Source organism: Oryctolagus cuniculus, chromosome 13 (genome assembly GCF_051225735.1).
Source record: "Oryctolagus cuniculus isolate XC-2025 breed Fujian yellow rabbit chromosome 13, ASM5122573v1, whole genome shotgun sequence".
Taxonomy (NCBI): domain Eukaryota; kingdom Metazoa; phylum Chordata; class Mammalia; order Lagomorpha; family Leporidae; genus Oryctolagus; species Oryctolagus cuniculus.
This window is the reverse complement of record NC_142879.1, coordinates 65,603,047-65,630,007: the sequence shown is the minus strand read 5'-3', so window position 1 is coordinate 65,630,007 and position 26,961 is coordinate 65,603,047. Positions and strand designations below refer to the sequence as shown.

Genomic DNA, 26,961 nt, shown 5'->3' with positions numbered 1-26,961 from the left:
CTCCGCCTGTGACGCCAGCATCCCATATGGGCGCTGGGTTCTAGTTCCAGTTGCTCCTCTTCCAGCCCAGCTCTCTGCTGTGGCCCAGGAAGGCAGTGGAGGGAGGCCCAAGTGCTTGGGCCCCTGCACCCACATGGGAGACCAGGAGGAAGCACCTGGCTCCTGGCTTCAGATCAGCGCAGCTCCGGCTGTGGCGGCCATTTGGGGGGTGAACCAACGGAAGGAAGACCTTTCTCCCTGTCTCTCTCTCACTGTCTAACTCTTATCTGTCAAATAAATAAATTTTTTTAAAAAAGAATTAATCCAGCCCAGAGGTTCTGCAAGACTATGCTTTGGGATATATTTGGATATATCAAGCATTTAGATACCTTCTAAAATAAGTCTGTTTGATGACGCGAATGGGTTCTTCGTTGTCCCTGGGGACAGTGCTTCCTTTTATTGTGTACAGGGATTAAAATAAAATTCTGTTGTTTTCCCAATGGGGCAGTGCAATCCAACCTTCTGGGATTTCTCCAAAGTCACCAGTATCTTTTTCTCTGCCTCCATGTCCACACTTTGACTCATGCTACAATGTTCCTTTTCAGGCATCTGTATGGCCCAAGCTGATGCTTAATATTGCCTGTTCTGATGTATGTTCCATCAGAGTGACTGCTTTTATTGTTTTTATTGCCAAGAACAGTGTCTATACACAGTAGATACTCAACAGACTCTTAAGAATGAATGGATGGGACGGATTTTTTGACTTGTTTTTGAGATTCGCTGGCTTCTTAATGACAACATGCAAACTATTTTGTGATACAGGATTTTTTCAGACTATTGTGTTCATAAAACAAACATAATTATTGTGTTCATTATAATGATTTTCCCACATCATAAATAGTTTGTGCCCAGGATTTATTTTACCATACCTTTGGGACAGGGAGTTTTTGAAGTTGCCCATTTAGGCTCACTGGATTATCTGTGAGTCAAAGGCTGTGGACTTGTGCTTCATGAGGTTGATCCCAAAGGTCAACTTGATTAGATGATTTTTTTTTCTCATTTCTGACCTTTAGAAAAGAAACCATTTGCTGCCAGACCAGCAAGGGAGGGGATCTCTTTCTTTCCTCCAGAGGGGGCTCCAAGCCCCTGTTTCATGGTGCTTACTTCTAGGTCCTTCTCTGGAGGGTAAGAGCGCCTTCAGCCACTTCCTGCATCTACTAGTAACAAAATGACAGGCATCTGACTTTGACAACTACAGATATTTTCCAAAATTACATTTTCAAGGTCATTAAAACAGTTATGTTTTTGTACTTGAACACTGTTCTCATTAGGCTACCAACTAATGCCAACATTTCAATTCTTATCCTGTTCTGCACTTTCCTAGAGTAAGAATTTTTTTTAGCCTAACTTCTTTTCTCTGTTGGATGCTCACAACTCTTTAAATAAAACAAACATGAATGTGCTAAGTCCAAGTTCATACAGTGAATTCTCTACTTGGGCCCTAGTCATCATGTTCATCTGGAAGTAACTTCCCATCTTCTAAACTTTTTTTTTTTTTTTTTTGACAGGCAGAGTGGACAGTGAGAGAGAGAGACAGAGAGAAAGGTCCTCCAATGGCTGCCGCGGCCAGCACCATGCTGATCCAATGGCAGGAGCCAGGTACTTATCCTGGTCTCCCATGGGGTGCAGGGCCCAAGGACTTGGGCCATCCTCCACTGCACTCCCGGGCCACAGCAGAGAGCTGGCCGGGACAGAATCCGGCGCCCCGACCGGGGCTAGAACCTGGTGTGCCGGCGCCGCAAGGCGGAGGATTAGCCTATTGAGCTGCGGCGCCAGCCCCATCTTCTAAACTTTAACATTTTCTATTTCCCTCTCTCTCTCTCTCTCTCTCTCTCGTGTGTGTGTGTGTATCTGCCTCTCAAGTTCATAGAAAAAAGCTTCCTGTTTGTTTTCTTTCCATGTGAGACTTGCCATCTTTCAAAGCTGCAAGCTCTGAGTGGGTATAGCCAGCATCTCACTCAACTACTAATGCTACATGCTGCAAGGGCTTTGTGAATGTTTGTTGAATGAAAGAATGGATGGATGAAGGATCTAGAGTTCTTGCCGGCTCTGCTTACAAACTCTCAGCGTCCATTCCTTACACAGAATCCCTCTCTTCAAAGAGTTAAAAACCAACAGACTACAAGATCTCCCAGGGCTCTCCCGGTTCTGAGATGCTATTGCCCTCTAACCGCTGGGATGCTCTGCCTCACCATTAGAAGCATCCAGAACATAATTACACACTTCTTTGAGGTTTCAGAGGGGGCTCATTAGTATCTTTCCCCACTACTAGCAGTATGGGGAGAGCACCTTGGTCAGGTAACTGCTACTCAGCACACTGGAAGGAGAATGTTTACAAGCTGCTAAAAGACTCTGAATTACCAGGTGGGTGGCAGAGACTCAAGTACTTGAGCCATCAGCTACTACCACCCAATATGTGCATTAACAGGAAGCTGGAATCAGAAGTAGAGGAGCAGGGACTTGAACACAGGCCCTTAGAGGTGAGATACAGGTGTTCCAAGTAGCACCTTAACCACTGAGCCAAACGCTCACTCACCCTTATTCAGTTTTGGATTCCCCAAACCTTACACAGTACCTATCACATATTAGCTGCTCACCACACGTTTGTATTCCAAATACTTGTTTCTAACCCTACATTTGGCTCACAGGCCTCTATTTTAATACTAAACTGTTGGCTGGGTTTTTATTAAGCTCCCAGTAGATTCCAAACAGAGCGCAACAGAGTTTGAAATGGGTACAGATTTAGTCGCTATAGCCAAGAGTTCAAAGCTGGTAACTATTTCTTCCACTTCTATTTATATATTCATGTTTGCGCATCACGTGTGCCACACTGCAGATTTTTGCCTCCACTTACTAATCGGGTACCAGGAGAGAAGCCCCTGATGGTGGGGCAGTGTGCAGACAGCAGCCTGCAGAGGGGGCCACGGCAGTCAGCCAGCGCCCCCTCCCCCACCCCCTCCCGAGTCATCATTCCCTCGCTTTCAGTCCCCAGTACCCAGGGACAGTCTGGCAACTGGAACTTTTGTGCTCAGCTGAAGAGAATGTGCAAATGACAGTTTGGGCTGTCAAGGAGCTTATTACCTAAGCAAGGAGCTTACATATTTATGAGCTGACATCTCAGATTTGCAGCTTTGCAGGATCCCTCAATTTCCCTTTAGAGCAGCCAATAGGCACGGAAAGGCCTGGCAGGCTCATTACTTCACCCCACTTCTCCACCCCCACATCGAGGCCCAGCAGGTGCTCATTTGCCGAGACATCCAGGGTCAAAGGAAAGTGAAAAATGAGCCTATGCACACTCCAGGGGTGGACGGACGTGAAGAGGTGAATAATCACCCATGGTGCAGCGGCTCTGCGGGCCAAGGCAGCCACAGTGGGACTTCACACAGACACACAGAATACCAACACATATACAGACACACGGACGTAGAGACGCACCCGTGCCCACAGGGCTGTCTTGCAATGGAGCATCCTCTGGCCATCTCGTGTCCCCGCATCAGGGCTGACCACTGGGCTTGACCACTCCTATTAAACATTATTTTTTTTCTGCAGGAAAACCCAGACCTAATACCCAGGAAGAGCTTGTTCTCCACAGACCAGGGCTGAAGCATTACTGTGGAAAAGTGTAAGTCATTCTGCTGGGGAAAAAAAAATCTAAGGCTGCACTCAGAAAAGGCAAACAAACCAGTGTCACACTCTCCTGGCTGGGCCAGTCCCATGGTGCCCTGGGAGCAGCAGAACAGAGTCCACAGCGCTCCTGCAGGGCCAGGGCTCATAGCCTGCAGCAGTGCCCTGAGCGGGAGGCTGGAATCCAGAGCCACACTCACCATCTTTGCTCCTTCCTGGCCCCTGCTGCCTCCCCGAAGTAGGCCATGTGCATTTTCTGGGTCCCAGGACCCCTCTCCTCTCTCTGTCTCCCCACCTCTATTTTTGGAAACCCATTGATAGTTCCCTTCCCCACCCTCTCTGCTGGGATCTGAAATCACTGCCCCGACGCTCTGGGTAAAGTTGTTACCGAGTGATCCCTCCCAGGGGCACTGGCTTTTGGAGTCTCACCTCTCATTTCGCAATGAAAAGTTCTGCATTCACAGAGTGGCAAACATCAGAGCTCCTGGCCACATAAAGCCTGTCCTGCTTCCAGGACAAAGACCGGGCCTGCACTGCGAAAGCACTACCAAAGAGAGGGCTGGGTTTCACTCCAACGTGTGACCTTAGTATCTGAGAAGCCGGCTGAAAGTGCTGCTACTCAAAGTGCATTGTCCTCACAGCCAGGTGCTTCCACAGGGTCACAGAAAACGGAGTTGAAGGATTTGAAGGATAGGTTTATTCTGGTGCAAGAGATTCCAAAATCCATGCATGATTTTCACAAGACACGTCCTCCGAGAACGTTTTAAAGATCGCTCAGATACACAATTTCAGAAATCTCCTGTACCAAAACAAACTTATTTTTCCATGAACTTGTCGATGTCCCCTTGCACTAACAGCTCAACCAGGCCACTGTGCAGCACTCTCCCCTCACCAAAGCCTTCCACACACACACACACACACGTTTCATTTGCCCACCACTCGTGACCCACAGCCAAGGTAGAGCCAGGATTCTCTACCCAGTCCTTCTCTTACACACGACCACGTGAGCAGGGTCCTGGCCTTGCCTCAGCTGTGGAACTGCATCTGCAGAGTGACTCTGGTCCAGGGAGAGGGGTTGACGATGCCGTCTACACGGGGGAAGCCTGCGGTGGAGCGAGGCAGGTGCCCCAGGATTGCGGAGGAGGGGGCTTCCCTGGGCATGGGGGACCCGGGGCAGTTCCCTACAAGAAGAGGAGAACGTGCCTTGCCGGGGCCGTGGAGAGCAGGGGAAGAACCCCACTGGGGACACGGAACCGTTCCCGCGGGCTGGAGCACAGAGGAGGGGTACAAGGGACTCCTAACAACATCCAGGGCTGACTCCCAGCCCAGCCCTCTCGCCATGCTACCGCCCTGTCTTGCCAAGCCTGTCATTCAGGACCTGCGGCAGGCGCCCGGCCAATAGGAGAACACGAGGGCGGCATCACTCAGGAGGACGCGACGGAGGCACTGAGCTAAGCACCGTGGGTTATCTCGGGGAATTCTCACAAATCTTGCTCACGTGTTGCGCACAGGGAGCCCCGCGTACATTTTGTGGAGGCCAAGAACAGAAGTGTAGAGAAACTCATATACAGCAAGCACTGGTTGCATTGAACCGAGACGTTAGCCAGCAGGAGCAGGCCCAGGAGAGAGTGGCTCTAGGGGGAGCCAATGCCCTCCCCTGACCAGGAAACCCTGGAGAGGCATTTTGCAGAGGTCATCTTTCATCTCCAAATTTAGTTTTTCTTACGTTTAATTGCAGGACTTCCTATTTTATTTTTTTAATTAACAAATAAAAGCTGTATATATTTATCATGCACAACATGCTTTGAAGTGTAGATATGTTGAGAAATGACTTAATAGAGCTCATTAACATATGCATTACTTCACACCTTTTTTTTTTTTTTTTTTTTACGGTAAGAACACTTAAAATCTCCCCTCTTGGCACTTTCCAGGACTACAGTCATACATTGTCAGTAATCATTTTCTTCTCCAAATGTCGTAAAGGCCTGCAGTCTCTCCAAGGGAACAGGTGGGAAGCCGAGGTCAAGGCCAGGTGCATGGTGACAGCATGGCCTGGCTCTGCAGTAGCACTCCCCAGGAACCTGAGCTCCCTGCAGTGTAGACAAAACTAGAGCAGGCTGGAGGCCCTGTGCAGAGGGAGACTGGGGACAATCGCTCAGACAGAAGGCCAAAGCCAGAACCAGCACCGCATCTAATAAGGAGGCAAGGATGACCTCAGGGCAAACGCTGTTCTGAAGAGTTTCAGATCTGAAGGCCAGGCTTGGTTCGAGGACATTTCCCCTGCTTTTCAGAGAGGAAAAGCCGCTGGGGAAGGCGACTGCAATGGCAGCACAGGACTGCAGTGGGCGCTGCTGAGCAACGGAGAGGACTTGGTTTGTCCTGGGCAAAGGCGCTGAGCAGAACACTGGGCCAAGGCAAAAGCCTCCTCCATCTACAAGGGATGGATCAAGTCTGTGACTCATCCTAACCATCAGGCACCGTCAGTGTCGACCTTTTTGGACGCTTAACAAAACTGCACTTGCCACTGAGCGGAGACAACCCACCGCCTTCTCAGCTTGCTTCTGCTTTCTCTCCCCTGGACGCCAGTATTTTGTTTGTTTGTTTAATTGCTCAGCAGTTTTCCCGATGCCAATCAGCTGCTCTCAGAGATCTTTGCAGCTCTCAGCAGATCTGGCCCCTGCACTTATTCGCCACAAAACGCAGTGCCCCCTCCACGAAAACCCTGCCCTTGGCAGCTCAGCTTTTCCCCTTAGCAGGGTGCACGTGCAATTCCTGGGGGGTGTGGAGCTGCTCACCACGGACACTGGACGGGCACAGTGGGGCGTGGGCTGGCGGGCGAGGTGGAGGAGCAGGAGGGGGCTGGGTGGCTTGTGCTGCCAAAGCAAGCCAGAAGTCAGAAGATTGCTTTTTGTTGCCTTTTCAATTTCGGGAGAAATGTATCATCTTTGCTCAAAATCCAAAAGCACTACAAAGACATCTGTACCTCCTCTCCACCCGGGGAGGCTCCCATTGGTGCCTGCGTTCATGGGAAACCAAGGACCGACCGGGCTGGGAGCTGGAACGCGGGTAAGAAAAAGGATGCTTTTTCTAGACTTCCGTGGTTTCTTCCCGATTTTCCTCCCCCCTGCACGTTTTGCACTGCCCGCCAGACCCCTTCCGGATGCGCGAGTCTGAGACGCTCCACATAAACAGGAAACCTAAACTAAACAGCACCGGCTCGCAGGCATCCCCCCCCCCCCCCCCCGCCATCACTCCAGCGCTTCGTGGGCAGAACGGCGCTCACGTGATGTTGCCAACATGTGTTTGCTGGCTCAGATTTCCCTTGATAACAAAGGGCATATTTTAAAAGGCGTGGCCCTGGGTATCCTCCGCCAGTGTGGAGATTTCATCTGGCTGCAGGCTGATCCCCTCAGGTGCTCGCTAATGCCAATTAATAAAGTTAGGAACACTTCCAGGCGGGTCTGTGAGATATGATCTCATTCGACTGCTCTCAAAACTGATTTAATAGTCAGGAGTCAGCTGAGCTCATTCAGTTCCAAAACTGGCAGCCCTGTGTGTTGTATTACAGTGCTCCCTCTGTCTGAGGCTGGGCAGGGCATGTTAAAAGGGGGTCTTTGGAAAGGTCTTTCATGAGGTTCCAAGATTCAGGGAGGGGAAGAAGGGGGGCTGGGAGACAGGCAGGAGATGAGCAGGTGGGAGGGGCGGCAGTCCTCCCTGGGGTGTGAAAGTGACAGGGAAAAGCTCCCACAAGTTCCGGACAGTGTATGATTAGGAATCTCGCTCCCAAAATCTAGGCAAGTTTGAAGAAGCCACAAATAGCCGTGTTAACACTATCGTTGAGGCTCTAGGAGGAAAAGTTGCAAGTGGCCATAAAAACATTAACAATCTGGTTTCATGCCCCTACCTTCTCCTTGAAATGACTGCGTTTTAATCAAGAAAGCTTCAATTACTCTTTCTCTACAAAATTAGCCACAATGCAAATTTCCTAGAAAAGGCAAATCATATTCTTTCATTTTAATTTCCAAGCTTTTCGATAGCGGTGTCTTCTCTCCTGTGAAATGAACTGATTTTGATCTTCACCAAAATTGCCACCCCCCCACCCTGCCCTGGGGGACTGAAATGCGTGCTTCAAGCCCTGGCACAGAAAAGATGCAGAACCCCACCAGCGGCACACACTGGTCAGGCCGCAGGGGTCAGAGCAGAGGCACCTGCAGCCCCAAACAGACTGGACGCTGCGCTCCGGAACGGGGAGGCGAGCTGTCTCACGAAAAGATCAGATGGTGGAAAACCCAACAGTAGCTTAAAAAAACAGACCCTCACATTGCGGGGAGGGGCAGAAAGAACCTGTTCTGAGAGCCAGCGGCTAACTTCATTTTTATGATTCTGTGACGAGAACACACTTCAATTCCGTCTCTGATTCTAAAATGAGCCAGTGTCAAATATTTTAGCAACTCTGAGTGAGCCTGATTACGGCCATGACTGTCAGCTCGAAAGCCTGCCTCGCTTATTTCCCGTTTTAGTCTCATCCTCGGGGGACGTGTGCAGACTCGGTCCGTAGTTTGTACGCCTCTGAATCCAGCTGGACGCGTTCTGCAGGTCAGCCGAACCAGAGGACCGCTCAGCTAACCCGCAGCCGCCTAACTTCTTTGGAATACTTTACACATTTTATTTTTACTTTTCTCCAAAGGAAATTCATTGAAAGAAAGTTAAAGTAAAAGCAAAGCAAGTAAGACAGACCAGCTAACTGCAGACACGTAGAGAACTGTTACTTACACTGCCTTCCAATCCATCATCATTGATAAATCATGGCTACAGAATCAAGTGCAGGATCCATTTCTTCACGTCTGCTAATAGATAGCTCCTCCAGCACGTCTCTTGCAGGTCTGGGGCCATCTCAGGAGGAAGCAGGACAGTGCAAAGGTGAAGGAGAAAGGGCTGGAAGGTTCTAAAATCCATGAGGGTCCGAGAGCTCTCAGAGGAGACCCAGGCGAAGCATTCTTGTGATTCCAGCCTCGGGCTAAGCCAGGACCCTGGCTTCACCTCCCCACTGCGGCGCAGCCCCTGCTCCAACATCGCATTTCCCTCCAAGAACACCGCATGGACGGGAGAGGAGCCTGCGGGATCCTGCCAATCCGCACGCGCAAGCTTGCTTCTCAGAGGAAGCTGCACCAGTTTCTCTCTCTGTCTGCTCTCTGGGAGAAAGAGGGAGAGGGAGGGAGGGAGGGGCAGAGGCAGGCAGGCAGGGAGGGGGGGAGACAAGAGAGGCAGCGAGAAGAGGGAGTGAGGAAGGGGAAGCCGTACTGAAAGAGACCAGCAGAAATACTTAGCACAACTCCCATTAGCCCGCGGTAGCTCAGGAATTCTCTGAACCCAGCAACTGCAAACCAGACTGTCAAAATCAAGGGCTTAAAAATCCTTCCTTCTCCATCCATACACACACGGTGTGTGTGGACAAAGCCGACAAATCCAAGGAGCCGGGGGTGTGTGACTGTGCAAGTGCACACTTGTAGATGCAGGCAGGTATCCGTGCCCGTGAGAATGACGTCTGCAGGCACATATTTCACCTCCCCAGTGCAAATGTCTAGTCTCCCAGTTGGCGTGTCTCAAAACTACTGCAGCGCGCTCGGTCTCGGCAGTGAAAATCAGACAAACAGCCCTCTGGGCTCTGGTGCTATCTCGGATCGCGCCTTCCCCAGGCTCATCTGGGTTCCTGTGCCTTTTTTTCCCTGCCTCAGGAAAGCAGCCCCCAGAGGACCGGGGGACAGCGGCGAGGCAGGGGCTGGCAGCCCGACTCTCAGCTTCGAGTCTGCCTGCCCCGGCCACTCGCTGGACCTCGCCAAGGCTGGGTGTGCCAAGGGAGGCACTGGCACGAAGCAGGGACATGAGCCATGTGAGTGCAGCTCCACCGTAGCGCAGGGACAGGGGAGAAGTAAGCAAGAAGGGACAACAAAGAGGAGCTGGAGGCAGGGAGGTGCGAGGGAGCCCCTGGTGCGTGCTGCGACATTCGCAAGGCACACATGGGAAGGGCAGCGTGGCAGGACAGCACGAAGTCCTCTTGATGGATTCCTGAGAGGTCTCTACAACCTTCCCCACCCTCACCATGTTTCCCCACGTGCGGCCTCAGTCACCTGCATTAGGAATACCTGGTGGCAGCATGTTAAAACGCCACATCTGGTATGGGTGACTGCTGCTTGGGGTACTTGCATCCTATGTTGGAGTGCTTGGTTCAAGTCCTTGCTCTGCTCTCCACCCCAGCTTCCTGCTAGCAGGCACCCCGGGAGGCAGCTGGAGCTGGCTCAAGTACACAGGTCCCTGCCAGTCACGTGGGAGGCCCAGACTGAGTTCCCGGCTCCTGGCTTCAGCCTGGCCATCCCTGTAGCCATTTGGGGAATGAACCAGTGGATGGGCAATCTCCCTCTACCTGTATTCCTCTGTCTCACTGCCTTTCAATAAATTTTTAAACTTCAAAAAAAAAAAATTCCTTGGATCCTATACCAAAGATTCTGATTAAGCTGAGAAGAGCTGTAATTTACATTTTTTTACAAAACATTTTTTAAAATTATTCCTGATTTGAAAGGCAGAGAGAGAAGTAGATATTGAGAGAGAGAGAGAGAGCGAGCTGTCATCCGTTGATTCATTCCCCTCAAAGCCTGCAAAGGCCAAGGCTGGGCCAGGCCAAAGCCAGGACCCAGGAATCCAATCCAGGTCTCCCAAACAGAGAGCAGGGACCCAAGTGCTCGAGCCATCGCTTGCTGCCTTCCAGAGCACAGGAAGCTGCAATCAGGAATGGAGCTGGGACTTGAACCTAGGAACTCCGACATGGGATGTGGGTGTCCCAACCTATAGATACACTGTTAGGCCAAAAGCCAATCCCCCCACCCCACTCTGCATTTAACAAGCTCCAGGGATGATTTTTTTGCAGCTTAGCATCCCAGAAGGCTCAACTCTTCTTCAGTGTTGAATGCATGACTATGAAGAGATCCTAAAGGCACACCCATGGCCACACCAGCATTTACAGAGGGTGAAAGAACAAAACAGACCTAAGCAGGGATAGTCAGGGCGCCAGAGGAGCCAGGAGAGACAGGCAGCCCGGGAGCAAAGCAGGAGCGATGTCAGGACGACTTTGCTGCCTTCCAAAGGCCACACGTGCCGCTCCCTTTGCTAGGAATGGCAGGCCCCTCCCTGAAACCCAGTTCAAGTCATACTCCCTTGGAAGTCTTTCTGACTCTCCCAGGCACAGTGACAGTTCCAATCACATGGTGTTTGCATGTCTTGTGGCAAGTCCGTTCACATCTGGCAATGAGTTGTCAACCAGTCTCTCTTCCCCATCTGCAATGATGAGCTGTTTTCCATAGGCCAGATGACTTCTCAATCACCCTTACATGTCCCAGACACAAGTAGGCACCCCATGCGTACTCAGTAAATGACTAAATACAAGGGGATTTTGGAAAGTTCGTGGAAAATGGAATTTAAAAGTAAACTGATTGGGAGCTGGCATTGTGGCATAGCTGGTTAGGCTGCCACCTGCGATGCTGGCATCCTATCTGAGCAGCAGTTCAAGTCCCTGCTACTCTACTTCCAATTCAGCTCCCTGCTAATGCACCTGGGAAGCAGTGGAGGATGGCCCAAGTCCACCCCACTGGGAGACCCAGAAGGAGTTCCAGGCTTCCGGCTTTGGACTTGCCAACCCTGGCTGTTGGGGCCATTTGGGGAGTGACCCATCATATGGAAGATCTCTCTCTGTCTCTCCCTCTCTCTCTAACTTTGCCTTTCAAATTAAAAAAAAATGTTCATTGTGGTGCAAAAAATTTTGAGACCCATGCACAGTTTTTCATAATATCCATTTTCCATGAACTTTTAGCAGACCCCTCATATAGCATAGGAGAAATTATTAACCTAGCTGGTTAGTACACAGATGTTTGCTCTACTGTTGGTCTTTAAAATGAACATCTATTTAACATTTCCTATGTCATTTTGCATGCATGCTACACTTCACAATAAAGAAACATTTAAAGGTACTCATAATATCTGAGATTCGCTCTAGAGAGTTATGACAGTAGAGAATGAAGAGAAAAACTAAAACGAGCTAATATAAAAAGGAGGTCAACAAAATGAAAAGCAAAGAAAGTACCAAAGTGAGGTGAACTCAGTGGAATGTGCAGTATTGTGGTGCCAGCATTGTGTGTGGTCGCTAAGCGCCAGCCTGAGACGCCGGCATCCCAGACTGGCGTTGGTTTGTGTCCCAGCTGATCCACTTCTGGTTCAGATCCCTGCTAATGGCCTGGAAAAAGCAGTGCAAGATGGCCAAAGTGTTTGAGCCCCTGCACCCTGATGAGAGATCTAAGTGAAGATCTTGCTTTGGCCTGGTGCAGCCCTGGCCATTGTAGCCATCTAGAGATGAACCAGCAGATGGAAGATCTCTATGGAAGATCTCTTTCTTTCACTTTCTGTCTCTCTCTATAACTATGAATTTCAAATAAAATAAACAAGTCTTTAAAAAATAAAAAAGGGGCCGGCACTGTGGCATAGCAGGTAAAGCTGCCGCCTCCAGTGCCAGCATCCCATATGGGTTCTGGTTCAAGTCCCAGCTGCTCCACCTCAGACCCAGCTTTCTGCTATGGCCTGGGAAAGCAGTACAAGATGGTCCAAGTCCTTGGGCCCCTGCACCCACATGGAAGACCTGGAAGAATCTCCTGGCTCCTGGCTTCAGATCGGCACCATTCTGGCCATTGCAGCCAACTGGGGAGTGAGCCAGTAGATGAAAGACCTCTCTCTCTCTCTCTCATTCCCTCCCTCTCCTCTCCTCTCTCTGTGTAACTCTGACTTTCAAATAAAATAACTAAATCTTTAAAAAATAAATTAATTAATTAATGTAATGTACAGTATTGCAGAGGTGGTTTTGGAGAATCTGATGTGTTTGGGGTTCAGAAAGGTATCACAATTGCAATCCATGGTGTGACATGGGCCACATAAAGGGGGAGCATAGCCAGGCCCAACAGCATCATTATCAGAACACAAAGCCTCCCATTTGCTTGCTCTGAGAAGGTTGGAGGAATTACACATTGCAGGGTAGGAATCGCACTAATAATTGAATGGATGAATTTATCAATGGTAAGGCAATGAATGCATGGTAAAGGCAGAAAGCCCGGGGAATATCACTTAAGGGGCATTTTAAATACTCTTTCACAGTTTTTACAGTGCTTCATTTGGTATTGAGCTCCCCATGTACAACGGAGAACTCATGGCTCAGAATCTAACTCAATGACTATCTTTCAGTCACACGGCAAATGACTTCCTGAGTGAGATCTGGATCCCAATCCTCCGTGCACAATTGGCTGCATGTTCCACTGCACCACAGTAACCCCCAACCTATGAAATGGAAATGAAAGAAAGCAGCAGGATTCCACAGTGGAGCACAGAAGAGAAGCCACCTTACGGATTAAGCTACTTGTCATTCATGTGCAAGCGTCATACTCAGTGCTGGTGGGCTGAGAAGGCTGCCACCATCACTCTCCTCCCCACCACAATTCCCCGGGGGCCACGTGCAGTGGCCATGGAGCTGTGGCTTCTAGCTCCTGCTGTCAGCTCTTTCAGTGGAAGAAAGTCCCAGACAGCTGCAGAAGGAGGAGAGCGTGGCCTTCCCAGGATGGCCCATACCAGTCTCTGATGATGGTGAGTGTAGCAGGCCCAGTGGAGGGCCTATGATGGGCCACCTATGCTGCAGGGCTTTGCAGAGGGGTCAGCTGGGGTTCTGTAGGTCTGTTGGGCACTCGAGAGGATTGCTCTGTGCAGTGCTGCCTCCTCCTCATTTCAACAGCTGTTCATCCTGCATAGATGACTCTGAGTGTTGGCACCCCAAGAACCCAGCCTGCAAGCCCCGGGAGTGAACCAGCAGAGTCCTTCTGCTCTGTTTGGCTTCATACCAGCGGCATCCACACACACGTACTGGTGGTGATGTCAAGGCACCAAAAACTGGTTCTTCCTGCCTCACTGAATGCTGGGCAACTGATTTCAACTCCTGAGGTCTCAGTTCTCTCCTCCAAAGGCAATCACAGAGGTGTGAAGCCAGAGCCACTCCCCCTGCCTCAACCCGAGCACCTCTGCTGTTCTGTTCCCTCTGTTGAGGAGCCTGTAGGAGCTCACTTGAAATGGGGGCTTTGCAATCAAGAAGGTGCCTCTGAAAAGCACTAGTTCAGATGGTCCCACAGACTCCTCCTATCCAGCATGTTCTATGATGCTCTCGCTGTCCACAGCGCACACATAACAAACACACATAAACACACACACTCACAGAGCAGCAGTGTGGTACCTCAGGCCATCCACTAATTTAGAAAAACCAATCAACTCACATATAAAGATGTGATCATAATATAGATTAAGAGAGAGACGCCTTCAAGGCTAAATCCTGGTTTATTGGACAGAGAGGAAACTATAAATGACGATGGAATTAAGAATAGTTTCCTGAAGGGGTTTGGGCAATGTCTTAGTTTTATAGGGCCATCAGAAGGATTTAAGATGGGCAACATAGAAGAGTGTCCTGTTAAATGAACTAAATTCCTTGGCTGTGCATTTGTCTGTCCCCTCCCTCCTGGCCCCCAAACACAGTAGGGCTTGGGTGAGGGACGGAGGCCAGCTTGGGAGATGGAAGAAGCTAGGTCCCAAGAGTCTGATAATCTCCCAAGAGAGAAGAGTAGTTTCTTGAGGATTTCCCCTTATAGGAAAATACTACCCCAAGTAATGGCTAAAAAGAAAAAATACAAGCAGCTAAAGCTCAAGTGACACATTTTACGTAAAAAACAGAAAGTGTTCATATGCTAGGAGGAAGGTTTAATGGTTGCCAAATAATCATAAATAATGAAAAAACTCCAAAAGAATCATACCTGAAATATCTGTAGAATTTCCCTATGGGAAATGCCAAAAATATAAAAGACCTTACTCATTTAAAGGCATCTAGGATTAAAATGAATCATGCGTATTCTGATTAAAAAGAAATTTGTGTTCCTTGATGTGCTGTGCTACTGCGTGTGCACATTTTGTTAGTGTTTATATTTGGTGATTATTTCTTCAATCCGCGTTAGAAGAGGAGGTTTGAGAGAAGGTTGTGAGTGTAATGACAGTTGTATACAATGCCTTCGTATAATTCTGTAAATCAAAACTCAGCTGGATCCCAAGTCTGCTAACCAGAACAACAAAAACAAAAATTGCATCCCTGTCACTATTTGGAGCAATCATGGTGGAAACCTAGTACAGACATTTCCTCTTGTTTTTCACGGTTGTGGTTTTTGTTTTTGTTTTTGTTTTGTTTGTTTGTTTTTTGACAGATAGAATTAGACAGTGAGAGAGAGAGAGAGACAGAGAGAGGTTCACCCCCCAAAAGGCCACCAAGGCTGGCGCTGCGCCGATCCGAAGCCAGGAGCCAGGTGCTTCTCCTGGTCTCCCATGGGGTGCAGGGCCCAAGCACTTGTGCCATCCTCCACTGCCCTCCTGGGCCACAGCAGAGAGCAGGACTGGAAGAGGAGCAACCGGGACTAGAACCCGTTGCCCACATGGAATGCCGGTGCCGCAGGCGGAAGATTAACCAAGTGAGCCACGGTGCCGGCCCCCACAGTTGTGTTTCATTGCTTATTTTTCCCAAGCTTAAATCATCATGTGGTCTCTCGTTCAGTAGGACATTACAGGTTCGCACGCTTAGAGTGTGTACGTTTTACCACTTCTTGTGTAGCCTATCATCCATAGTCTTGGTGCTTCCATTCTGTAAGCCTCATTCTGAGCTGTGGCTAGCCCTGACCGCACAGCTACACTTGTAACGGAGAGAAGGAGGAGGGATGAGGCAGAGAGAGAGAGAGAGAGAGAGAGAGAGAGAGAGAGAGAAGTACTAGGGGAGGAAGGCTGGAAGGGTGGGGGAAGAAGTCCTAGCAGGGAAGGGGAGCGAGCAATGGGCGGGTGCAAAGCCACCAGGCGACACACAGTCCAGGGCCTTCCCTCTTCCCCTGGCTGCAAAACTGACTTCCGGTCCCTGCCCCCAACAGTTTGTACAGAAGACAGGACAGCCCCGACAGCTAGGGATTGCTATTTATTGAGTAGCCCCTAGAGGTACAGGAAACTGACCAAGGCAAGCCCAGTTTCCTTTCTTAGGAAGCCTCGCTGGGCTACATCTGGCCACTGGGCAGGGCAGCCTTTGGGTAATGCCTGCAGCAAATGCTCGAGGTAGCTGGGGAGAAAGGGATAGCTGGAGTCACCTGACATCAGCATAGCTGCGTTGGCCTTGGAAAAGCAACCAAACAGGAACAGGAAAAGAGCCTGAGATGCAAACCTTCCCAAGGCCAGTCAGCTACCCTGCAGCAAAGCCAAGAGTAAAACTCCCAAGTTCTAGCTCTGGATCCATTGGTCCAGCCGGTGTTTGAAACAGACCCGTGACCATCCAGCTTTCCTTTATGGACAATGATCGTGCTTTAGAAACATGGTGTTGGCGCGCCCTTGATCTTCAGTCTGGCAGACTTAAGAGAGGGTTTTGATCCTTCTCAAAAGAACGGAAGAATTCTCTCTCTACACTGCATTTGAGAACAGAGCTCTTTTTGTTGAAAATAGTCAGAACATCAAACACTTTTTTAAAAAATAAAAGGTCAAATACCTCTAATATTTAGTTAGATCTGTATGGGAAAAAGGGAAGTGCTTTCAAGAATGCAAATGCAGAATTTGGGAGGTGACAATGTCGACAGAGCGCCCTCAGTATGAGGTATGGAGAGGGTGGTGGTCACTACCCGGGGGAACTTGGAAACCTGGGTGCTTTAAGAAACAGCAGAAGTTTAGTTCTCATGATAGAGAGCCAAGATGTGTGATATTAGGAAGTCTCATGAGGAAAGAGGATACATGAAAATCTAGCTGCAATTTTTAAAAGACAAATTAGGACAGTGTATGCGTCATTTAAGAATTCACCATAAGGAATTTTTCAGGGAACTCCCTCTCATGACAGAGACCAAGTTGGTCCCCACTGATAGCCTCTAATCCTCCACCCATTTTATGGCTTGCTCCTTATCCAGAGGCATTTTCTTCCTACTCAGATAATATCCTATTATTTTCACTCATTCATTCAACAGATTTATAGAGAGTGCCTGGAACTAGACCAGCCTATCTTTGATCTTTGTTGAGTTTGCAGTCTAATCTAGACTAGTCACAGTTTTCCAGGATTCTTGTTGTGACTTCTTTTCAATTTTCATTTTTTTCGCATTTTATTTAACAAGCAGAAGGACACATACACACACATACAGAGGGAGGGAAGGAGGAAGAGAGAAGGAGGTCTTCCTTACACTGCTCACTCCTCAGTCCACAACAGCCAGGTCTGGGCCAGGCTGAAGTCAGCAGCCTGGAACTCACTCTAGGTCTCCCATGTGGACAGCTGGGACCCAGGTACTTGTACCATCACCTGCTACCTACCAGGGTGAACACTGGCAGGGAGCTGTATCAAGAGCAGAGGAGCCAGGAGTCAAACCAGGCCCGCTGATGTGTGTTGTAAGCATTCCAACTGTGCGCCAAACACCCATCCCATGTTGAGGGTTCTTTTTAAACAATACTTCCCTTCACTCCAACTCCTTCTTGGAAAAGATAGAAGAAAGAATGTATGTTAGAACATATGTTTCACCTATTTCTTTGTTAAAGTAAAAATCTCTAATTGGAAGGACTCCTGACCTGTCGGCTTTTTATACCAGCAGTTCTAAAACAATAGAAAAAATTCCTTTCCTATCAGAAAAGCAGGACCTGGTTATCTTTCCACCTTTCCCTGGGGGTTTGGTATTTGTTGCCTCTGAAGAACACACAACTTGGATAGTCAATGGCTGAGTTTCCAGAGAATTACACGAATCAACAGCTGGCATCCTAGGAACGTGCAGCAGTGCCGTAGTTACCAAAATAACAGGGCAAGAAATGTGTGCAAGATGAGACCCTTGCCTGGTTCTAAAGACAGAGTGTAGAGGAGCCAAATTTAGCAAAGGCTCAACAATCCTCCATCTGCGTGTTGATAAAGGAATAGAGTTATTCCAGACTGCTATATGCCTTTACATATGTGGCTAGTCTCAGCAAAACTTCAATTATTTATACTTCAGGTCACAAAGGCTGATTTCAATGTGAATTCTTACAACTAGCCCGGTATAGCAATTATCCTCCGTATACATAGGGCTCTGTGGATAAAATCCAATCTCCATGCTACCTCTCTGCATTTCTTTTTAGAAGTAAGAGAAAGAAGAAATTTATTCCACTTGTGTTTTTATAGCCATAGGACAACAGATGCCCAAGAACTCTGACCTCAGGCTCCAACAAAACTGGATGCAGATCTCTCATGGAACTCAAAACAGCTGATCACAACAGCAAACAAGTCAATGGCACTGACCACGGCAGAGCTCGCCCATCCTCGGGGCTCTCTATCAACACATCCACTAATCCCCACTACACCTGACACGTGCTTAATGTTATTGTCCTTGGCCTCCAGAGAAGGGACCCTGAAACGCAAAGGTGTCAGGAGCTGCTCTCAAGGTCACACAGATAGGAAGTGGCAAAGCCGAGGGTTGATTCAGGAGTCCCCTCTCTCAAACAGGACCCCAGACTGCCTCACACCAACTGAAGCTCTCTGCGGAACAGGGCGGATAACGGGACTGACCTCATAGGATTGCCACAGGTCCAAAATGAGGCATCTGAGAGTGCGGGGCCTGTCACAAACGCTCTGCAGATGATCTCAGTCTGTTTTGTTTTACCATTTATTTATCTGAAAGGCAGAGTTACAGAGAGAGGCAGAGACAGACAGAAAGATCTTCCATCTGCAGGTTCACTCCCAGATGGCTGCCATGGCTGGGACGGGGGCCAGGCCAAAGCTAAGAGTCAGGAAACTCCATCTGGGTCTCCTATGTGGGTGACAGGGGCCCAAGTTCTTGGGTCATCTTCCATTGCTTTCCCAGGCCATTAGCAGGCAGCTGGACCAGAAGCAGAGCAGCTGGGACTGAATGGGTTCACCGATGCAGAATGTCAATGTCACAAACGGTGGCCTAACATGCTGTGACACAACACCAACCCCTGGTCTCAGTTTTAATGGTGAGTCAGTGCCCAATTCATCCCTAATACTCTGTTCCCTCAAGGTGAAGTGCTCTGTGCTTCCTCTGGGAACAGCTCTACGTTACTTGGCATTGCCTGCCTGCCTGCCTGCCTGCCTGGGGTCCCTGGGGATGGGAAATCACTGAGTCCCAGGCTGCCACAGAGATCCGTCTTTGGTCGTTATGGGATGGAGCCAGCATCTTAAGCAGCTCTGTCAACACCACTCACTGAGAAAAGAGCAGGACTTGCTGAAGGAAATGAATTTCACCTTTGTCCTCACTCTTACTCTTGTATAAGCTCCTCATCAATTAATACATCGCATTCTTACTTGGTATCCTGCCATCACGGGCCCCTTCCCAACTCTTCAGAATCCCCCCTCTAATTCAGCGGTGACCTCAAATTGGCCAGGAGCCAGCTCTCACCCTGATGAAGTTCAAGGGCCACACAAGCTGCCTCGCCTTGCGTGTTCTTCCTGAGAGTCTGGAAGGAACTCGAAGTCAGCTTTTGACAAGTTATTGGCAAAGGCAGAAGCAGCTCGTGCCAATTTGCTTTAGGGCTGAGTGTGTTAACAGGTATTACACCAGGTGTTATGAAAATGTTACTTACAACAAACCCAGTTTCCAACCATTGTTTGGGTTACAAAGTATTGTGGGTTTTGAACTTTACAAAGCGCTGTATTTTTTCTACTGGGAAAATTTAGAGCGTGTGTTGAAGAATTCTCAGCGAGATGTGTCTATTGCAAATGGGTCTTATTCAGGAATCAGGATGTGGACTAAGTAACCAATAGTATTTCTTCCAATCAAATAATCACTTTCTGAAGCTGAAGAGTGGGACAGGTGTCACTCACTCCTAGGGCTGAGCTCATAGGAACGAGGTCAGTGGCCATTCTCCAAAGTAAGTCAGCAACTCCATCCAAAGCACTTTCAGAATTGGAAGGAAAACCTTTGAATGCTCATAGTTTGGTGCTTAAAACAACAGGTGTCTATGACACAGCAGTCCCCAAAGCTCCCGATGTTCTTAGCAAGGGTTGAGGCTGTCTACATTCTGATGATGTGGAGCCGCCCAGCCCCGTCCTGCAAAGTTGGAAGAGGCAGGAAAGATGTTCTCACACAAGTCAAGCCCCAGCAAAATCCTGAAAGGCGAAGAATTTCTTCCGGAGGAAAATGACCCCATTATACATCCCACACCATGGACCTTGCATCCATTACTGTTCTAGCACTTTCCCAGCCTGAAGACCTTAAGCAAAAACCCAACCAAACAAAACACAGCCTCTGTCCAGTCCGGCATGTCTTCAGGCCCACAATATCAACTGGCTGATCTGAAAGCCACATGTGCTCCTAATCCCTTTCCAAGAAACAAGTGACTTCTGAATGAATGCTGCTGTCTTGGCCTCCCTGGCCCCTTGAATGACTCTTATGTGGAGGTACAGGAGTTCTGTAAATGACAACACCTCAGCTCACTCAAATCATATCACATAAACAACTGCCCATTTATCTATGTGTTAGGGTTCCACACTGTGTGCCCCCAACAGTTTTGGCAAGTGTAGCTGACCTGGGGAAACAAAATCAGATCATTATTTCTACCTTCCTGTGGACTATAGCAGTACAAATTGGATACGGGGCAGGGACTCCTATCTCTAACTGGCCTTACTCCTAGACTCACCTTCCAGTTCTTGGCTGAATCACTTAGAGTATCTGGGCTAATTCATTTAATGTCTTCCTTCTCTGATGACGTGGCATTCACCTAGGTTGCAGATCTGAAGTGTGACCCTCTTCAGGAAGGGAACACTACACGAAGACACACACATGTTCACACACACGGCTACTAACCTAAGGCTCTCTTACATTTTTTTTAAAGATTTAGCTATTTATTTGAAAGTCAGAGTTACACAGAGAGAGGAGAGGCAGAGAGAGAGGTCTTCCATCCAATGGTCCACTCCCCAGTTGGCCACAATGGCCGGAACTGCGCTGATCCAAAGCCAGGAGCCTCCTTCGGGTCTCCCACACAGATGCAGGGGCCCAAGGACCTGGGCCATCCTCCACTGCTTTCCCAGGCCACAGCAGAGAGCTGGATCGGAAGTGGAGCAGCCGGGTCTCAAACTGGCGCCCATATGGGATGCCAGCACCCCAGGCCAGGGCATTAACCTGCTGTGCCACAGTGCCAGCCCCTCTCTAACATTTTTAATATGGGTCACCGTCCAGGACATGAACTGTTCCATGCTTGGAACTTCCACATGCCTCTCTCTTTGAGCAGAGGTGACGGGAGTTGCTTGCTAGCATTGACACAGAAGAGATTTGCTGTAGACAAAAATGGGTACAAGAATACAATCCAAGTGGTTCTTTTAGCAGTCATACTAGCCAGTATGTAATTTATCATGCTAGTTGGTTAGCAGCAATGAATAATCGTTAAAGAACATCTGTTCATTTTTCCTGTTCCCTTGTAACATAACACATCAAAACTTTGCATTTTAATCCCCAGTTCTCCAAGTACATTGTGAATGCAGAGGGAGGCAAGAGAGAGAGGGCAGAGCGGGGCCCCACCTCGCTCCCTCCTCTGTTCCCCAGGGCCCCAGATTCTGCCCACACAAGGACAGAGCAGGAGGCAGTGTGAGTCAAAACCGACCTTTCTCACACACAGCTTCTAAGGGCAGCTCTTCAATTATTCAAAGTCCCAGACTAAAAGAAAGTGAAATATTAATGGCCATATTATTGAGAGGAAGAAAACTTGAGAATCCACACACACTCAAGCCACCTTTGCAGGAAGAAAGCTCAGTACACAAGACTGAGTGCCATCCCATAGATGCAGCTTTCAAGAAATTAGCCCCTGGCCCAAGCGCACGCTCTGTGGCAAGACTGTCACCAGCAAGCCTTCTGTCAAGCCTCACTTTTGCTGGGGGTTGCTGGGGCCATGTAGATTTCAGTTGTGATGCACAAACTATCTTCAATATGTTCTTCCTTTAACCCTGTTGCCTCTCAAGAGATTTTTGTGGGCAAGTGATAAGATTCCACTAGCTTCTAATTAAGCGCGTGGAGCTAAGAGTGGCAACCTGCACTCACGGCTGACTCATCATGTGGTGCCCTCGAGGGCTCAGATTCAATTTCCAGCTCCTTTCATCACGCTAAAGCAAACTGGGTGGAAAATATTAGCCTGCAAAGTGTGGCCAGCCAGCCTCTGCTCCCAAAGACTTCCACACAGGACACAGATGCACAGGGAAACGGAAGAAGATGGCAATTAGGCAAATAATAAATGATGTTCGAATGTTGAAAAACCACCTGTAAATTATATAGGCTGTTGCATTTTTTTGAGATAGATAATACGATGGGATATGGATGTTTTCCAAACAGCTTCACCTAAGTGTTGCTTTTTATTTAACAATTGGAAATCTCACCCAAAGCACTGGCATTACTATAATTATCTCCATTCTTGTTAGACTGTTGGCAATTTACTTTAAAACACAGTCCTTTTCGGGTCATCAAAGAAGGAGGTACCCTTCTCTGAAGGGAGGCGAGAACTTCCACTTTGACCATGGCCTTGTCTAAAAATTATCAGAGTCAGTGAACTCAGGGGGCTTCCATAGCCTTGGCAGCTCATGACAAGAGCCTAGGTTGATTACTGATGCCATAAACAAGAGTGTCAATTTGTTAAGTCAACAACAGGAGTCACTGTGCACTTACTCCTCATGTAGGATCTTTGTCCTTAGTGTGCTGTACATTGAGATTTAATGCTATAACTAGTACTCAAACAGTATTTTTCACTTTATGTTTCTGTGTGGGAGCAAACTGTTGAAATATTTACTTAATATATGCTAAACTGATATTCTGTATATAAAGAGAAACGAAAATGAATCTTGATGTGAACGGAAGGGGAGAGGGAGTGGGAAAGGCGAGGGTTGCAGGTGGGAGGGACGTTATGGGGGGGAAGCCATTGTAGTCCATAAGCTGTACTTTGGAAATTTATATTCATTAAATAAAAGTTCAAATATTAAAACACACACACACACACAGTCCTTTTGTGTATATCATGTAATAGATGCTTGGGTGTGTTATTAATTTACCCTACAGGGGGAGCTAGTTAACACCTGACATGCTTTAATCAGGAATACACACTTCAAGGTGAACAGTTACACCTGATATATGAAGATCTTCATTATGGGGCCAGTGTTGTGATGCAACAGGGTAAGCCACTGCCTGTAATGCTGGCATCCCATATGGGTGCTGGTTCTCATCCCAGGAGCTCCTCTTCCAATCCAGCTCCCTTCTAACATGCCCAGGAAAGCAGTGGAGGATGACTCAAGCCCTTGGGCCCCTGCACCTAAACCAGTGGAGGGAAGATCTCTCCCTCTCTCCCAGTAACTCTGCCTTTTGAATAAATAAATGAACCTTTAACAAAGAAAATCTGGGGTTGGCGTTGTGGCATAGTGGGTTAAGCCATGGCCTGCGGTGCCAGCATCCCACATGGGCTCCTCTTCAACTCCTGGCTGCTCCACTTCTAATCCAGCTCCCTGTTAACATGCCTGGGAAACACAGCAGAAGATGGTCCAAATGCTTGGGTCCCTGCACCAACATAGGAGACCAGGAAGAAGCTCCTGGCTCCTAGTATCAGCATGGCCCAGCTGGGCATGGCCCAGCCATTTGGGCAGTGAACCAGCAGATGGAAGATCTCTTTCTCTCTCTCTCTCTCTACCTTTCAAATAAATAAATCTCTAAAAAAAAGAAAAGAAAGGAAGAAAATCTTCACTATGATTTAATTTTAAAATGTTATCTGAAACCCACTGAAATTTCTTTAAAAATCTATGGGTTAGCCGGCGCCGTGGCTCACTAGGCTAATCCTCCACCTTGCAGCACCAGCACACCAGGTTCTAGTCCTGGTTGGGGCGTCGGATTCTGTCCCAGTTGCCCCCCTTCCAGGGCAGCTCTCTGCTGTGGCCAGGGAGTGCAGTGGAGGATGGCCCAGGTACTTGGGCCCTGCACCCCATGGGAGACCAGGATAAGTACCTGGCTCCTGCCATCGAATCAGTGCGGTGCACTGATCAAAAATATATTCTAAATGAATTTAATGCTTTGGAATTTATCGAGGCTTGCTTTATGAGCCAATGCGTAATCAGTTGTGGTAAATGTTCCAGGCAATTCTGTTCTTGGAAAAGAACTATATTAGACTATGTCATCGTTGGGTATGTATCAGCCAGGTCAAGCACGCACCAACCAGGTAAGATGAATTAACAGTGCTGGTGATGCTTTCAACATAGCCCCCAAAGTTCATGTGTTGGAAACTTCACTCCAAAACTAGTGTTAGGGGGTGGGGTCTTTAGGAGTGCTGAGGTCACAAGGGCTCCACCTTACAAGGGAGGGGTCTGGTCTCTGCTAGCATGCCCTCTTGTCCTTTTGTCTTTTGCCGTGGGTCACCTCAGAGGCCCTCACCAGATGCACATCTGTCAACCTGTACTCCCAGCTCTGACACCAGAAGAAACATACCTGTGTTCCTTATCAGCTACCCAATCTCAGGCGTTGTGTTACAGCAGCACAGAACAAATTAGGACAGTGCTGCTCAGAACTTCTGCAGGATTCTCACTTTTTTTCCTGCCTGTTCTATCAGTGCTTGAAGGAGGCATGTTATCTCCACGATTATAGTCGGATTTACCTTTTTATTTCTGTCAATTTTTGCTTTCTGTAGTTGGAGCTACATGACCAGTTGTACACAAGTCTGGAATCGTTATGTGTTCCTTGTAGACTAATTCTTTATGATTATAAAATGTCTATCTTCAGCGACGACTCTTGCCACGTCTTAAAGTTTTCTTTCTGTAACATTAGACCAACAGCAGCTTTTTTGAGCTGCTATTTAAGAGGCACATCTTTTTCCATCATTTATTTGCAACTACCCTGTGTCCTTAAATTTAAGGAGTGTCACTTAGAAGCAGTCTATAATTAGATTTTAATAAGTCTAACCATCACTAAGTTTTTTTTTTTTGTTTTTTTTTGTTTTTTTTGTTTTTTTTTTTTGACAGGCAGAGTGAATAGTAAGAGAGAGAGAGAGAGAGAAAGGTCTTCCTTTTGCTGTTGGTTCACCCTCCAATGGCCGCCAAGGCTGGCGCGCTGCGGCGGGCGCACAGCGATGATCCGAAGGCAGGAGCCAGGTACTTCTCCTGGTCTCCCATGGGGTGCAGGGCCCAAGCACTTGGGCCATCCTCCACTGCACTCCCTGGCCACAGCAGAGAGCTGGCCTGGAAGAGGGGCAACCGGGACAGAATCTGGCGCCCCGACCGGGACTAGAACCTGGTGTGCCGGCACCACTAGGTGGAGGATTAGCCTATTGAGCTGCGGCGCCGGCCTATCACTAAGTTTTAATAAAGTATTCTGTTGGTCTCCATTTATTCCATTACTGCTATGTCTGGGTTTATAGCCGCCACCTTGGAATTGTCTTCCACTGGCCCCATTTTATGTTCCCCTTTCTCTTCTTTCTTGTGGTCTTTAAGTCAAGTATTTTTTATTCCATTTCCCTTTTCACTTATTTTACTAGTTCCTCTAGAGTTTATATGTCTGTGACTTCTTATAGTCTAGTAAAATTGTACCTTTTAAACTTCCAGATGTTGGCATGACTCTATGATTCTTTAACTCCCATTTATCCCTTGCCTACCTTTGTATGGTTTTGGTCATGCACATAATGCTATGTATAGTTTAGTTCCCACACGACTCTTTCTTTGTTTCTACAATCAATGTTCATTTATATTCACCAGTATATTTTCTCAACATTTCATTTTGAAAGGTTTTTTTTTTTTTTCATTTTATATGTAATTTCCCCCTAAGAGAGAGAGAGAGAGAGAGAAACACCTTCCATCTGCAGGTTCACTCTCCAAATCCCCACCACAATCGGGGTTGGGCCAGGCCAAATTCAGGAGCCCAGAACTCAATCTGGCTTCCCACTTGAGTGGCAGGAGTCTCGCTGTTTGAGATATCACTACTACCTCACAGAATGCAGATTAGCAGGAACCTGGAATAGGAAGCAGACCAAGGCATTTCAAGATGGGATGTAGATATCCCTAAGTGCATCGTAACCACTGCACCAAACACCTGCTCCATAATTAAAAAAAAAAAAATAAAGTTACAAGCAAATACCCACATACCCTTCATCCAGATCTATAATGAACATTTTTCTGCATTGGATATACCAGTCCATCCCTCTACCCAGCCATCAGCAGGTTTTCTATTTTTAAGGTATTTCAATTTAATTACATACATTCCCTTTCTGTCATTCTCCACTCCTTCCTGCATTTCTTGAATTATTTTCTTCCTACTTGTATATATCTTTTCAGTATTTCTTTCAGTGTTGGTCCCTTGGTGATGGATTCTTTCAATTTCTATTTGTCTAACATGTCTTTATTTCACATCAGCTTTTGATGAATATTTTGTTGGATCCAAGAAAGTTGGTTGGCAATTATACTCTCCCACCACATTAATAGGGCACTCTGTTGTCTGCTGGCACCTGCTATTTCTGTTGGGAAGTGAGCTACTCTCCTTGCTGTCGCTCCATTGACAATAATGCATTCTTTCTGTGCTGCTTTAAATGATTTCCCTCTTTGGTTCTTGTTTGCAGGAGTTTTACTACAGCATGCCTAGTTGCGGTTTTCTCTGTATGTATCCTGGTAGGAGCATGCAGGCCTACTTGCATCCATTTTTAAAAGCTTTCATTGTTTTCAGAAAATATTGCTTCCATCACATTCCCTCTTACCCTCTTCTGAGACTTCAATTGTATGTTGTTATATATGGTTCCATATGTGTCTTGTCTGATGCTTTTTTCTGTATTTTCATACTTTCTGTTCTCCATGCATCCACCTGGATATTTTCAACTGATCTTTTCATTTCACTAATTTGGTCTTGTACTAAATCTTTTTTAAAAAGATGTATTTGGCCAGCGCCGCGGCTCACTAGGCTAATCCTCCGCCTGCGGTGCCGGCACCCCGGGGTTCTAGTCCCGGTTGCTCCTCTTCCAGTCCAGTTCTCTGCTGTGGCCCAGGAAGTCAGTGGAGGATGGCCCAAGTCCCTCAGCCCTGCATCCGCATGGGAGACCAGGAGGAAGCACCTGGCTCCTGGCTTCAGATCGGTGAACCAATGGAAGGAAGACCTTTCTCTCTGTCTCTCTCTCTCACTGTCTAACTCTGCCTGTCAAAAAAAAAGATGTATTTGTCTATCTATCTATTTATTTATTTGAAAGGCATAATGAGAGAGA

At 47.8% G+C, this 26,961-nt stretch overlaps 1 protein-coding gene across 2 annotated transcripts in view; it reads right to left on the bottom strand.

The window, feature by feature from the left end:
• Window positions 1-26,961, bottom strand: part of KIF26B (kinesin family member 26B) — a 513,525-nt gene that overhangs the window by 163,697 nt on the left and 322,867 nt on the right. The window contains exon 1 of one of the 2 annotated variants that reach the window (XM_008268164.5): window positions 8,437-9,198. The exons of the other annotated variant lie outside the window; for it this stretch is intronic. Within the exon in view, the coding sequence (XP_008266386.4) occupies window positions 8,437-8,459 (23 nt within the window). The 5' untranslated portion in view covers window positions 8,460-9,198. Of the gene's footprint in view, window positions 1-8,436; window positions 9,199-26,961 lie in introns of those variants that run through there. 2 annotated transcript variants of the gene reach the window in all.